A 14,560-nucleotide genomic window follows, 5' to 3' on the forward strand; every position below is an offset into this window, starting at 1 on the left:
ATGAGGCTGCTTGTTCAATCGCTCACTCTGTGCTTGGTTCTCTCCCTGGGCTTTACTGCTCCCTCGTGAGTATACACAGTACAAACACCTGTAAACACACTGTATGTCCAAGGGTAATCTTCAACAAAATACTTGAATATGTGCCCAGAATAGCTATGCAGTACAGTAATAATTTTGGTCTTGCTTTAGCATATCACTTAAACAAAGTTACTGAAGTAGTATACTTAATACTAATAAACATTTAAAACTCATCTGATTGTTCAGTTCAAGAATTTACCTTGTAATGCACTGTAAGTCACTTTGAATGAAAGCATCTGACAAAATGGGTAAATGTAATTTTCTTGTGCCTGACATTTACCCAGGTTTTCTTGCATACAGACCTGTCTGTTGTTGGTTAACATTTTTTTTGTATATGTCAATATTTTTATAGTAACAAGCACTCAGTTGCAATTTTAACATGCACCTTTTTGTTTCTCTGTATTCAGAGACCATAAAGAGGAACATGGTAAAAATGGTAAGAGGTGTGAATGGATGACTGTGCTCTACTGGGAAGTAAATTAAAGCAAAAAATAAATCATTATAATTTAATCAAGAGAAATAATGAGATAATTGTCTTTTGGTTTAGATAAAGAGCATGGCCATGATCTGCACCATGATGCTAAGCTTGACCGCTGTGCAGGAATAGAATTTGATGCAGTCGCTGCGAATGATGAGAGAGTTCTTTATTTCTTCAAGGGTGAGAATTAAAAATGTGCATTCAATCATATGAAGTGATGATAATGGATGGATGGATAATATTTTCCGTTGCTATACTTTTGTAAGTGTACTTTTTTGTTAATCAACATTAAGCCACAAATGCTGTCAAAAAATCTGGAATAACTGAATGAATTTGACTGTTTGACCGAAGGCGACCACCTGTTCAAGGGTTTCCACGGCAAGGCTGAACTGTCTAATAAGACCTTCCCTGAGCTGGACGACCACCATCATCTCGGACATGTAGACGCTGCTTTTAGAATGCACTCTAAAGACAGCCCCGACCACCAGGATCACCAGTTCTTCTTTCTGGTAAAGAAAACAAGTTCTTCTTTCCTTAACTTACTTTCTTTTTTACTATCTCTGTGATCTCAGCTCTGTCTTTGAGCCTAACAACATATTTTTTCTCTTCTTTACTGCCATTAAAGGATAACAAGGTCTTCAGCTACTACAAGCATAAACTGGAGGAGGGCTATCCCAAAGACATCTCTGAAATTTTCCCTGGAATCCCTGATCACTTAGATGCTGCAGTGGAGTGTCCCAAGCCAGAATGTCCAGAGGACACTGTAGTCTTTTTTAAAGGTATTATAAGTGCATCACTGCTGTGAAATAAGTCTGAATACATTAAAAATATTTAGTTAATATTTAGTGAACCTNAGGTGTCAAGATAAAGAGCACATGATATACGTATGTGTTGATTGAGAGGCGCTCCCTACGATAAAATCCTAATATGGTAGGCCGGAAATATAACTGTAGCGAGTGCAGGCTGAAATGTAACTGTAGCGAGTCATAAGGGGATGACATTGGTTTTATTAAAAATGAACTCATGGTTTAGTGATAATGAGCACCCCAGCGACCTTGGCTGTATGCGATAAGCTAAACTTTTCTACAAAAAGTGTGTGGTTTTATTAAAAATTAGCTCATTGTTTAGCGTAAGAATAAGCAACCCAGCGTTCTTAATTAAACTTCTCTACAAAAGTGTGTGTGGTGTACGTGCAAGTTCCTGTCTCAGTGTGATAAGATATTTGGTGTGTACACAGGTGTTCAAGTGTTCAAACTCATACATGAGGCCCATAGCCTATATTATATCAGAAAAATACATGAGACCTATAACTAGTTTAAATGCATTGTTTCATATAAAAACTCAATCAGTAATAGAAAAACCCAATACTGTAATAGAAAAACCACCATACACCCTGTTGAACTCTGTTCAATACAGCCTATTTCTCTCAAAAGTACGAATAGTATGAAAGTAGTGAATAGTAATTAAGTCATTTTACATAAAGCACAAATTCAACAAATCTTTATATCTAGCCCTACTAAAACTTGCCATAAATTTGTCATAGAAAAGAGTTGAAGACAGAAATAAGCCGGTGTACTCACTGGATTCAAAGGCATCGAATGAGGCACACAAGCACTGACGTGAATATCGTTTAACCGGTTAGGTTTCGTTTTCATTTCACCTAAAAACGAGTGTTTGTTTCCATACAATGGGTTTGTACTAGTGACAGTAAGTTTCACAACACGAACAAGTTTCCATTTCCTTAGACACCACTCAATCAATACAATTAGGGCTATATGCATGCGTAACTTCCGCGTTTCACGGCCAGAACCCTACGGTAGAACGCCACTTCTATATACCACGGCTGTGTGCCGCAATGTACAGCATCTGCTAAATTTAACTATTTTCTCATTTTTCCATTTCTCTCTGCTTTAAGTCTCCCCAACCGGAAACTGTATGGGTTCTGACCGTGAAACGCGGAAATCACGCATGCAGCCCTGACCAGCATTAGCGATTTTAGCATAAGAGCATCCACCCGTGAACGTTTATTCGCTTGCAGGTGGTGCCTAGTCAATTATTTCCATTATGTATGTGCGGCATAGAATGTATGTACGCCAAGAAAGGAGTTGTGAATAACAATAGTGTGCTAAATACCTAAAATAATTTAGATACCACACATCTCTATATCTCATGTATGTACATTATAAATTACCCATATTGTTCATTATAAAATCGACCAATTAAATCAAACGCGACCAATAGTTGTTGTTCTCGGTGTGTGATAAGATGCATATAAGTAATCCTGTTATTATAAAATATGATTTGCAAATGAGTAGGGCTGCAACGATTGCTCGAGTAACTCGATTAATTCGAATACAAAAAATCTATTTGCCTCGAAGTTTGTTTAATCAATTTAAAGCCACAATATGGAATATTTGGACCGCTAGATGGCGCACTTTCGAAACAACAACAAAAGGCGATGCTAAATGACGTTATGTAGGAGAGTGGAATTATGGGACATGTCGTTTAAACCATCCAGAGGCGTATGGAGATCGCCCATCATGTTCACGGACGAGGTAATGAATGAATTTTATTTTATGTCATCGTAATGAATTAGCTTGCAAGAAACGTGGAATGTAATGCTACGCTAGCCCGCGACTGCTATTGGACTTTGTCCATTGATTTGGTAGCGTAATGCTACACAGTTTTACGTGTTTAAAACAGTCATACAGTCGTCGTTTAAAAAGTAAATTTGAACAAACCCACAGTATTTACAAGTAACGTTACTGGCTACATAGTTTTGTGCAACATATACTGTATTTCATAGGGTAACTGCATTCATAACTATTCAAATAATCTGTGCAAGAGTATTTCGTGTACATTAAAAAAAATGTGCTCAAGGTTACCTGTCTAACACATGCCAGAGCGATATGCCACAATATGGAATAATTTTGATGAATCAGCTTATTGCCCCATCAGTCTTTCTCTACAACCATCATTGGCAGCCTCTCTCATCAGGCAGACAATATACAACACACACAAGGCATCCCATTTTACCTTGCCATTTTTTGAAACTGTAGGTCACTATAAATTGTTTGGATTTACATCTTTTTGGCCAATATAATTGTTTGAAATTGTTATAGCTATTATCAATTTATTGGTTTAAATTCAAACTTTATTAACATTAGTTTAAACATTTACAGTATATCAAATCGATATAATCTACAGATGTATGACAACAGACAATATATTCATTTATTATTGTGTTCTATAATTTATTTAATTGATTTCTTTACATTTTTATTTATAATGTTCATTAAAGTGATGTAATATTGCATCATGATAGAGAATCAGTGGTAATATCAATATCATCACATTACATTGACCTCTAGTTAAGCAACAACTAAGGCTTAGCTTGACAGTTAGCCTGCCCGGTACCAGGCTAATTTCCCAGCATAAATTGCCATAAAAAGTAACTGAGTTCGAACTATTTTAAGTTTGCTTTATGAAATCGAATCGACTGACAATAAATCTGATTTACCAAAATAAACCTGGTTTATTTCGTAATCTTGTTTTATGGAACAGCCCTCAGATCGGTTTGATTCATTATTGAAACCATGCATGCATACTGCCATCTGCTGGACTAGTGACAGTACAGCTTTGAAATAATCGTGTGTCAAATATCGTACTGTAAATTCGGAAATTGTTTTTTGGTCAGTTCATGACAGTAAAAAAGTGACATTCCTTGAAACCTTCTTCAGTTTTAGAACAAGAAGACAACATATTTAATATGTACCTGCATGTACAACCCATTTAAGTTACTGTTTTCTACATAAAATCATACTAGTTGTACGTAATGTAAAGAACATAAAACATAACATTGATATCGTAGGCTACACATATTGAATGAGTAAGGTTTAGTCAAAGATTGAAATCATAGTAAAATCAAGCTTTGATGCTCGTTGTGTCATATTTGGAGTCTTTAGCCGGGTTTTCACAAGGAAGGTCACATTTGTGCTTAAAGGAAAAGTTCATCTCAAAATCATAATTGTGTTATTTTTAATTTTTTACTCACCCACTGAGTTTTTTACTGACCCACGTTCAACATGTTTTAAGACCTCCTGGCATCTTCGGAACACAAATAAAGATATTTTAGGTGACATCCGAGAGATTTCCAGGCCTCCTCATAGACATCATGGTTATAGTCGTTGTCAAGGTCCAGAAAAGTAAAGACATCTTTAAATTGGTCCATCTGCTCATAGTGGCTCAATTTAATTTTTCCCTGTAGGTTGAAAATATTTGTCAGCTTGCGTCACTCACGCGAAAATAACGAACTTTTCCCGCGAGTAATAAAAAGCGTGAAACGCAATTGTTCGTGTTTGGTGTGAACCCAGCATTATAGCATTAATGTGTTCACGTCTGATCACTTCCTGTAGCTCAGTAGTAAGAGCATGACGCTAACAACGCCAAGGTCGTGGGTTTGATCCCAAGGATTGCACATACTTAGAAATAAAATGTGTAGTATAATGCAATGTAAGTCGCTTTGGATAAAAGCGTCTGCCAAATGCTTAAATGTAAATGTAAATCATGGTGCTTCAGAATTTTTCCATGTTACTCACAGCGCTGAGCATTACAACCAATCATAGACAGCGGAGGAACGTAATGACCAATCAGAAGTTTAGATGAGTCATCGTGTTACACAGCTTTCTTTGTTCCCTTGTCAGTCAGACTCATTTATTATAACGGGAGTTTCATGCTGTCAGCTTCATTCATTATACCGCGAAATTATAAGAGAAGTCACTGTTTCAGATACGTTTTTCGCTCGCTTTCTGTTTATTCCTGGTTTAAATAAATGTTTCATGCTGCTAAAAGAAACAATGTAACGATTTACTAATGCAAAACCCGCAATAATCACCCTCAAATAGTTTGTCTGCGAAGTCTAAAATAATATTACATGCAGTTTAATAAGTTTAATGTTTTATTTGACATTTAAAATCATGATTACAATATCAAGAGCAATAATAACAATGTTTTTTTTCATAAATCAGCCTTAAATGTAGTCATTTAGCCTATAATGTAGCCTATTTGCTTTAAATTACATTAATCTCACAACATTATGTAGTAATGGTGTAAATATGGCACATTTGAGCAGCATTAGTCTTTGTTAACCATGTCATGCATCCTTCATTTTTTAGCATTTGGATTTTATGATTCCTGCATAGATAGTGAGAGCTGATATTGTATATGTTGAATATAGCCAAAGTCATGCTAAATTGTTACTGATGCAGTCAAAAAATCTGCTTTGCAAGAAACTTTAGCTTAGCTTTAAATTTTACTGTATTAATATTTTTTTCAGCTATGATAAGACTAGGCTACATCTCTTAAAGGGGTGATATGACAGGGCTAAAACGAATATTATTGTTTGTTTTAGATGTAATGCAATGTGTATACACTATTTAAGGTTAAAAAACGCTGTATTTTCCACATACTGTGCATGTTTGTATCTCCTCTTTGCCCCGCCTCTCTGAAACGCACAGATTTTTTACAACGCTCATCGCTCTGAAGAGTGAGGTGTGCTATGATTGGCCAGTTAACCAGTGCATAGTGATTGATCGAATACTGCAAGCATGTGACGGAAATGTAACTCCTCTTACCATATTCGGAACATCATGTTCTCAAGCAATTGTACTGACAGGTGATAAAATGTCATTGGTACTTTCTTTATCAATTCGAGCCCGAATCTGATCCGGAAAATGAAGATGATCAAGCTGATACATGAACTTTGCCAGCGCGACTTGAGCAGGATGTAAAGGATTGGTAAAGTTTTAAAAAAAATATTGTTAAATAGTTAAAGGGGTGGTGCAACGGTGTGTCATGCATTCTGACTTCTTTACAATGTTAAACTAGCTGTCTTATGCTTAACATGGTCAACTTGTAAAAAAACGAGTTGGGCATATTACGTAGAATTTCTGTGCTCGATACACTCCCCCAGCGATCGAACAGGTTTCGGAAAGTTTTTTTCGAACATGTAAAACTGTTTCGTAACTATTTTTCTTAGTCCCTTATTGGACAATCCTCCCGGAAAAGCACGCGGCTCGCCCACGCGGCAGCAAGGAGAGCAGGAGAAGGACCATGCGCAGACGTCACTTTCACTTGTGTGCAGGAGAGAGAGAGAGCATACGTTCGCGAAGTTCAGGTGTTTGTTTGTTCACTGCATTTGGGTGATGAATGTTATATAAATGGTGGATATAACGCTGGATAAAAGATGCCGGACATGAACTGCATACAGTGAGTGAAACTGATGTCTGTGTTTTGTTGGCAATAGATGCGCACGTGCTTTAGTTCAGCCTGACTCAACTCGCGTTAGTCCGTAACAAAGTTTTTTACAATGGAAATATACTTACAGGCTGCGAATTTGAAGCGCCAGACTGTCCTTGCGAAGTTGTAATGGTTGGAATTACCCCACTTTTTAACAAAAGCTTTCGTGCACAGCCAGCCTTGATCTCTCCCAGGTTCATGAAGCAATCATCTGTGAAATGCACTGCACACACTTGAATATTCAGATTGTACTGTTCTGGAACAGTATTGTAAATAAAATGTAACCATTCGTTTTTAGTTGTCTCATCTTTTGGAAGAGCAAACAAAGAGGCTTTCTTTTCGCAACGAAACACACAGCGTCTCCACGACATGGCTGCGGCGGCGACGATACAATGAGATTTACAAGTACGCCCACCTTACTTGCGTATAGATTTGGGTGGTCTTAGTCAAATCATACCACGAAATGACGTAGATCCGTGGGGGTGTGGTTACACGAGGCATTTCAGGCAGGTCTGGGTGAGCATTCGCTTTTAGATAGAATGCATCTTTTGTGTCTAACAACGTGTCTAATACATGCATGGGCAACTTATAACACACCAAAGACACAGAAAAACACATATTCGAGCCATATGACCCCTTTAAAGCATAGCGCTCCAGTTATCATTTCAGTAATGTTTTACACACACAGCTCCACATGACCAGGGCAAGTTCTACAATCCTTCTATCCTTCCTATATGTGTGCAGTATGTAGCCTACATTGATCTTGTTTGGGGGAAAATTAATTTTTATTTTTGAGAAATCATTTTTAAATATATAACTATTTGTCTTATTTTGATGGATAAGTCTGTCTTTTATTAGATTTAGCAATTGTTATCATTTTTATTTGTGCTGGGCAATTATAGGTAAAATTGCAAAACTTGATATAATTGGGTGGGGCCGAATTTGAGTGGCTCCTATACCCTAACAGATGTAATCTCACTCCAAATTTTTGATAGAACTTGTGAGCCCTGTTGTCAACAGTTGTGCTATGTTGAATCAAGGGTGCACTAATGTTATACATTTACAAGACCTGGCGGCTAACCAGCTAACAAAGGTATATAGAAAAAATACCTTTAAGGTGAACTCAGACTATGTTACCATGTAGTTTTGCTCTCTTGTGATTGAATTTGGAATGACTGAATTTTTGCACAATACAATACCATTCAAAAGTTCGCACACTGTTGAATTTATGTTTCTTGTAATATTATAGCAATTTCATTTTTTGCATTGTTCAATTTCATACCAGACACTTCTCAACCCTTCTGGTTCTTGCATATCAAATAAAACGCAGCAAAAAAGAGAAAAATGCAAACGATATCTTTATTAAATGCAGAATTTGGTGATCTTGGTGAAATGTGAAACTGGTTGAGTTCATTTTGGTCTTCAGGGAGATTCACACTGTGTACAGTTAACATTACAGTTCCTCTTTTCTGAATACTCTAGTGGTCACAGCCGAACAGGTGCTGAGACACCTTCTGCTGTTCAGGCAGCATCCTGCCCATAAGCATTATCAAGACAGTTTGATAATTGTAGTAATGGTTACCAATGACAACAGTCACACCCTTGGGTCCACACATTGCAGTATCAATCTTTTTGAAAGTTGTTATGGTTCCTTCCTTCACAGGGGCAGGTGGGGTGGCTTTCAAATCCACATCATAGATTGTTTGACCTTAAGTTGAAAATACAAGCGAGTTTGCTGTCACAAGAAAACTGAACAACATTTTAATGTGACAAAACAAGCATGCAAAATAGCTTATACCTTTGATAACATGAACAATGTGATGACCAGAACACACAAAAGCAGCATCTACCGGACCCTCAATTCCCAGCACCTCCTTCAGGGGTTTGGGGTAGCCTTCCAGGTGTGTGTGTGGCTCTCCAACTTTGTACACAAACACCTGATCATCCTGCACCAGGAATCAACACATGGGAAGATAACAGATAGTTTAAGAAACCTTACATGTATATTATAAGGTCTTGAAAATTTGGGGGGCAAACATCAGCTACACAAATGAACCTTGATTATGTAGAAATGGCCTTCATAAGAAAAGACTGCATCCACTTCACTGTGCACTTCTTTAAAAGCACTCTCAATTGTGTATGAATGAAATTTATCACCGGTTTTTCTGAGGAAGTGATGCCCTGGAGAAAAGAATGAAGGAGTTCTTACAGCAGATGGTCATTATCTTTGATGTAAGTCTTTGATGTAAGATTTGATGTAAAACTCACCTCTGAAAGCGTATATATTACCATCGTCATCAGATGTTATTGCATCCAAGTGCACATGGCTACACTGTTCTCTCTCAATGTGGTCTTCAACGCTCTTATTTCCTAAAAGACATTAAAAATGATTGCTTTTTCCAGCATTAAAATTTTACATAATACGTTTATGTTCCTCAAGGTATTTACCAAAATGAGAGCATCTCATGAAGTAATCACGGGTCTCCTTTGGGTATTTACCATTAACTTCTCCAGTGTTGGGGTCAAACTTGGAAAACTGATGTCCATGTAAGCAATAATAGTGCTCCATATAACGGAAAGCTGCTGTGCACTTAGGAATGCCTTTGAACTCCTTTTCATCAACCTTCTTGGTGTTTATATCAAAGTGGTAGAAGTCTTTACCTTTGCGGATTAAAAACGATTTTGTTTGATTAAGTAGAAATAAAACATTGATTATTAAACCAGTACATCACAAGACACAGATTTTACCATGTGTAACGGCACAATGAAATAAATCACTAACACAGTTACTATCTTGAATGTTTCATTGCTTTTATTAAAACTGTGGCAACATCAAATCAAATTTTATTAAAAGGCATTCTTTTCAACACACTTTCCTTAAAACTATATTATAGGTTCACTAAATATTAACTAAATATTTTTAACGTATTCAGACTTATTTCACAGCAGTGATGCACTTATAATACCTTTAAAAAAGACTACAGTGTCTTTCAAAGACAGTCAATACTTAAAGTTGTATTTTCAGAGATGCTGAATCTCCCTTTTTGTAACAACATCCACACCATTGTCTTGCATACTGTCTTGTATGTAAAAAGACACTGTAGTCTTTTTTAAAGGTATTATAAGTGCATCACTGCTGTGAAATAAGTCTGAATACATTAAAAATATTTAGTTAATATTTAGTGAACCTATAATATAGTTTTAAGGAAAGTGTGTTGAAAAGAATGCCTTTTAATAAAATTTGATTTGATGTTGCCACAGTTTTAATAAAAGCAATGAAACATTCAAGATAGTAACTGTGTTAGTGATTTATTACATTGTGCCGTTACACATGGTAAAATCTGTGTCTTGTGATGTACTGGTTTAATAATCAATGTTTTATTTCTACTTAATCAAACAAAATCGTTTTTAATCCGCAAAGGTAAAGACATCTACCACTTTGATATAAACACCAAGAAGGTTGATGAAAAGGAGTTCAAAGGCATTCCTAAGTGCACAGCAGCTTTCCGTTATATGGAGCACTATTAATGCTTACATGGACATCAGTTTTCCAAGTTTGACCCCAACACTGGAGAAGTTAATGGAAAATACCCAAAGGAGACCCGTGATTACTTCATGAGATGCTCTCATTTTGGTAAATACCTTGAGGAACATAAACGTATTATGTAAAATTTTAATGCTGGAAAAAGCAATCATTTTTAATGTCTTTTAGGAAATAAGAGCGTTGAAGACCACATTGAGAGAGAACAGTGTAGCCATGTGCACTTGGATGCAATAACATCTGATGACGATGGTAATATATACGCTTTCAGAGGTGAGTTTTACATCAAATCTTACATCAAAGACTTACATCAAAGATAATGACCATCTGCTGTAAGAACTCCTTCATTCTTTTCTCCAGGGCATCACTTCCTCAGAAAAACCGGTGATAAATTTCATTCAAACACAATTGAGAGTGCTTTTAAAGAAGTGCACAGTGAAGTGGATGCAGTCTTTTCTTATGAAGGCCATTTCTACATAATCAAGGTTCATTTGTGTAGCTGATGTTTGCCCCCCAAATTGTCAAGACCTTATAATATACATGTAAGGTTTCTTAAACTATCTGTTATCTTCCCATGTGTTGATTCCTGGTGCAGGATGATCAGGTGTTTGTGTACAAAGTTGGAGAGCCACACACACACCTGGAAGGCTACCCCAAACCCCTGAAGGAGGTGCTGGGAATTGAGGGTCCGGTAGATGCTGCTTTTGTGTGTTCTGGTCATCACATTGTTCATGTTATCAAAGGTATAAGCTATTTTGCATGCTTGTTTTGTCACATTAAAATGTTGTTCAGTTTTCTTGTGACAGCAAACTCGCTTGTATTTTCAACTTAAGGTCAAACAATCTATGATGTGGATTTGAAAGCCACCCCACCTGCCCCTGTGAAGGAAGGAACCATAACAACTTTCAAAAAGATTGATACTGCAATGTGTGGACCCAAGGGTGTGACTGTTGTCATTGGTAACCATTACTACAATTATCAAACTGTCTTGATAATGCTTATGGGCAGGATGCTGCCTGAACAGCAGAAGGTGTCTCAGCACCTGTTCGGCTGTGACCACTAGAGTATTCAGAAAAGAGGAACTGTAATGTTAACTGTACACAGTGTGAATCTCCCTGAAGACCAAAATGAACTCAACCAGTTTCACATTTCACCAAGATCACCAAATTCTGCATTTAATAAAGATATCGTTTGCATTTTTCTCTTTTTTGCTGCGTTTTATTTGATATGCAAGAACCAGAAGGGTTGAGAAGTGTCTGGTATGAAATTGAACAATGCAAAAAATGAAATTGCTATAATATTACAAGAAACATAAATTCAACAGTGTGCGAACTTTTGAATGGTATTGTATTGTGCAAAAATTCAGTCATTCCAAATTCAATCACAAGAGAGCAAAACTACAAGGTAACATAGTCTGAGTTCACCTTAAAGGTATTTTTTCTATATACCTTTGTTAGCTGGTTAGCCGCCAGGTCTTGTAAATGTATAACATTAGTGCACCCTTGATTCAACATAGCACAACTGTTGACAACAGGGCTCACAAGTTCTATCAAAAATTTGGAGTGAGATTACATCTGTTAGGGTATAGGAGCCACTCAAATTCGGCCCCACCCAATTATATCAAGTTTTGCAATTTTACCTATAATTGCCCAGCACAAATAAAAATGATAACAATTGCTAAATCTAATAAAAGACAGACTTATCCATCAAAATAAGACAAATAGTTATATATTTAAAAATGATTTCTCAAAAATAAAAATTAATTTACCCCCAAACAAGATCAATGTAGGCTACATACTGCACACATATAGGAAGGATAGAAGGATTGTAGAACTTGCCCTGGTCATGTGGAGCTGTGTGTGTAAAACATTACTGAAATGATAACTGGAGCGCTATGCTTTAAAGGGGTCATATGGCTCGAATATGTGTTTTTCTGTGTCTTTGGTGTGTTATAAGTTGCCCATGCATGTATTAGACACGTTGTTAGACACAAAAGATGCATTCTATCTAAAAGCGAATGCTCACCCAGACCTGCCTGAAATGCCTCGTGTAACCACACCCCCACGGATCTACGTCATTTCGTGGTATGATTTGACTAAGACCACCCAAATCTATACGCAAGTAAGGTGGGCGTACTTGTAAATCTCATTGTATCGTCGCCGCCGCAGCCATGTCGTGGAGACGCTGTGTGTTTCGTTGCGAAAAGAAAGCCTCTTTGTTTGCTCTTCCAAAAGATGAGACAACTAAAAACGAATGGTTACATTTTATTTACAATACTGTTCCAGAACAGTACAATCTGAATATTCAAGTGTGTGCAGTGCATTTCACAGATGATTGCTTCATGAACCTGGGAGAGATCAAGGCTGGCTGTGCACGAAAGCTTTTGTTAAAAAGTGGGGAAATTCCAACCATTACAACTTCGCAAGGACAGTCTGGCGCTTCAAATTCGCAGCCTGTAAGTATATTTCCATTGTAAAAAACTTTGTTACGGACTAACGCGAGTTGAGTCAGGCTGAACTAAAGCACGTGCGCATCTATTGCCAACAAAACACAGACATCAGTTTCACTCACTGTATGCAGTTCATGTCCGGCATCTTTTATCCAGCGTTATATCCACCATTTATATAACATTCATCACCCAAATGCAGTGAACAAACAAACACCTGAACTTCGCGAACGTATGCTCTCTCTCTCTCCTGCACACAAGTGAAAGTGACGTCTGCGCATGGTCCTTCTCCTGCTCTCCTTGCTGCCGCGTGGGCGAGCCGCGTGCTTTTCCGGGAGGATTGTCCAATAAGGGACTAAGAAAAATAGTTACGAAACAGTTTTACATGTTCGAAAAAAACTTTCCGAAACCTGTACGATCGCTGGGGGAGTGTATCGAGCACAGAAATACTACGTAATATGCCCAACTCGTTTTTTTACAAGTTGACCATGTTAAGCATAAGACAGCTAGTTTAACATTGTAAAGAAGTCAGAATGCATGACACACCGTTGCACCACCCCTTTAACTATTTAACAATATTTTTTTTAAAACTTTACCAATCCTTTACATCCTGCTCAAGTCACGCTGGCAAAGTTCATGTATCAGCTTGATCATCTTCATTTTCCGGATCAGATTCGGGCTCGAATTGATAAAGAAAGTACCAATGACATTTTATCACCTGTCAGTACAATTGCTTGAGAACATGATGTTCCGAATATGGTAAGAGGAGTTACATTTCCGTCACATGCTTGCAGTATTCGAACAATCACTAAGCACTGGTTAACTGGCCAATCATAGCACACCTCACTCTTCAGAGCGATGAGCGTTGTAAAAAATCTGTGCGTTTCAGAGAGGCGGGGCAAAGAGGAGATACAAACATGCACAGTATGTGGAAAATACAGCGTTTTTTAACCTTAAATAGTGTATACACATTGCATTACATCTAAAACAAACAATAATATTCGTTTTAGCCCTGTCATATCACCCCTTTAAGAGATGTAGCCTAGTCTTATCATAGCTGAAAAAAATATTAATACAGTAAAATTTAAAGCTAAGCTAAAGTTTCTTGCAAAGCAGATTTTTTGACTGCATCAGTAACAATTTAGCATGACTTTGGCTATATTCAACATATACAAAATCAGCTCTCACTATCTATGCAGGAATCATAAAATCCAAATGCTAAAAAATGAAGGATGCATGACATGGTTAACAAAGACTAATGCTGCTCAAATGTGCCATATTTACACCAATACTACATAATGTTGTGAGATTAATGTAATTTAAAGCAAATAGGCTACATTATAGGCTAAATGACTACATTTAAGGCTGATTTAAGAAAAAAAACATTGTTATTATTGCTCTTGATATTGTAATCATGATTTTAAATGTCAAATAAAACATTAAACTTATTAAACTGCATGTAATATTATTTTAGACTTCGCAGACAAACTATTTGAGGGTGATTATTGCGGGTTTTGCATTAGTAAATCGTTACATTGTTTCTTTTAGCAGCATGAAACATTTATTTAAACCAGGAATAAACAGAAAGCGAGCGAAAAACGTATCTGAAACAGTGACTTCTCTTATAATTTCGCGGTATAATGAATGAAGCTGACAGCATGAAACTCCCGTTATAATAAATGAGTCTGACTGACAAGGGAACAAAGAAAGCTGTGTAACA

At 36.9% G+C, this 14,560-nt stretch overlaps 2 protein-coding genes across 2 annotated transcripts; one reads left to right on the forward strand and one right to left on the reverse strand.

Annotated features, from left to right (window-relative positions):
- hpxa (hemopexin a) lies at positions 1–11,457 on the forward strand. The gene is given in 10 exon segments (XM_057336051.1): positions 1–65; positions 486–521; positions 606–736; positions 908–1,065; positions 1,182–1,335; positions 10,275–10,487; positions 10,566–10,667; positions 10,755–10,879; positions 10,990–11,137; positions 11,228–11,457. Coding segments are annotated over 10 exon segments (1,362 nt in total).
- LOC130555766 (hemopexin-like) lies at positions 8,332–9,844 on the reverse strand (the record flags this gene model as incomplete). The annotated part of the gene is made up of 6 exons (XM_057336226.1): positions 8,332–8,561; positions 8,652–8,799; positions 8,910–9,034; positions 9,122–9,223; positions 9,302–9,514; positions 9,820–9,844. Coding segments are annotated over 6 exons (843 nt in total), but the record flags the coding sequence as incomplete, so codon positions are not given.
- Positions 11,458–14,560: the final 3,103 nt, after the last annotated feature.

The sequence above is a fragment of the Triplophysa rosa genome, linkage group LG6 (genome assembly GCF_024868665.1).
Source record: "Triplophysa rosa linkage group LG6, Trosa_1v2, whole genome shotgun sequence".
NCBI lineage: Eukaryota > Metazoa > Chordata > Actinopteri > Cypriniformes > Nemacheilidae > Triplophysa > Triplophysa rosa.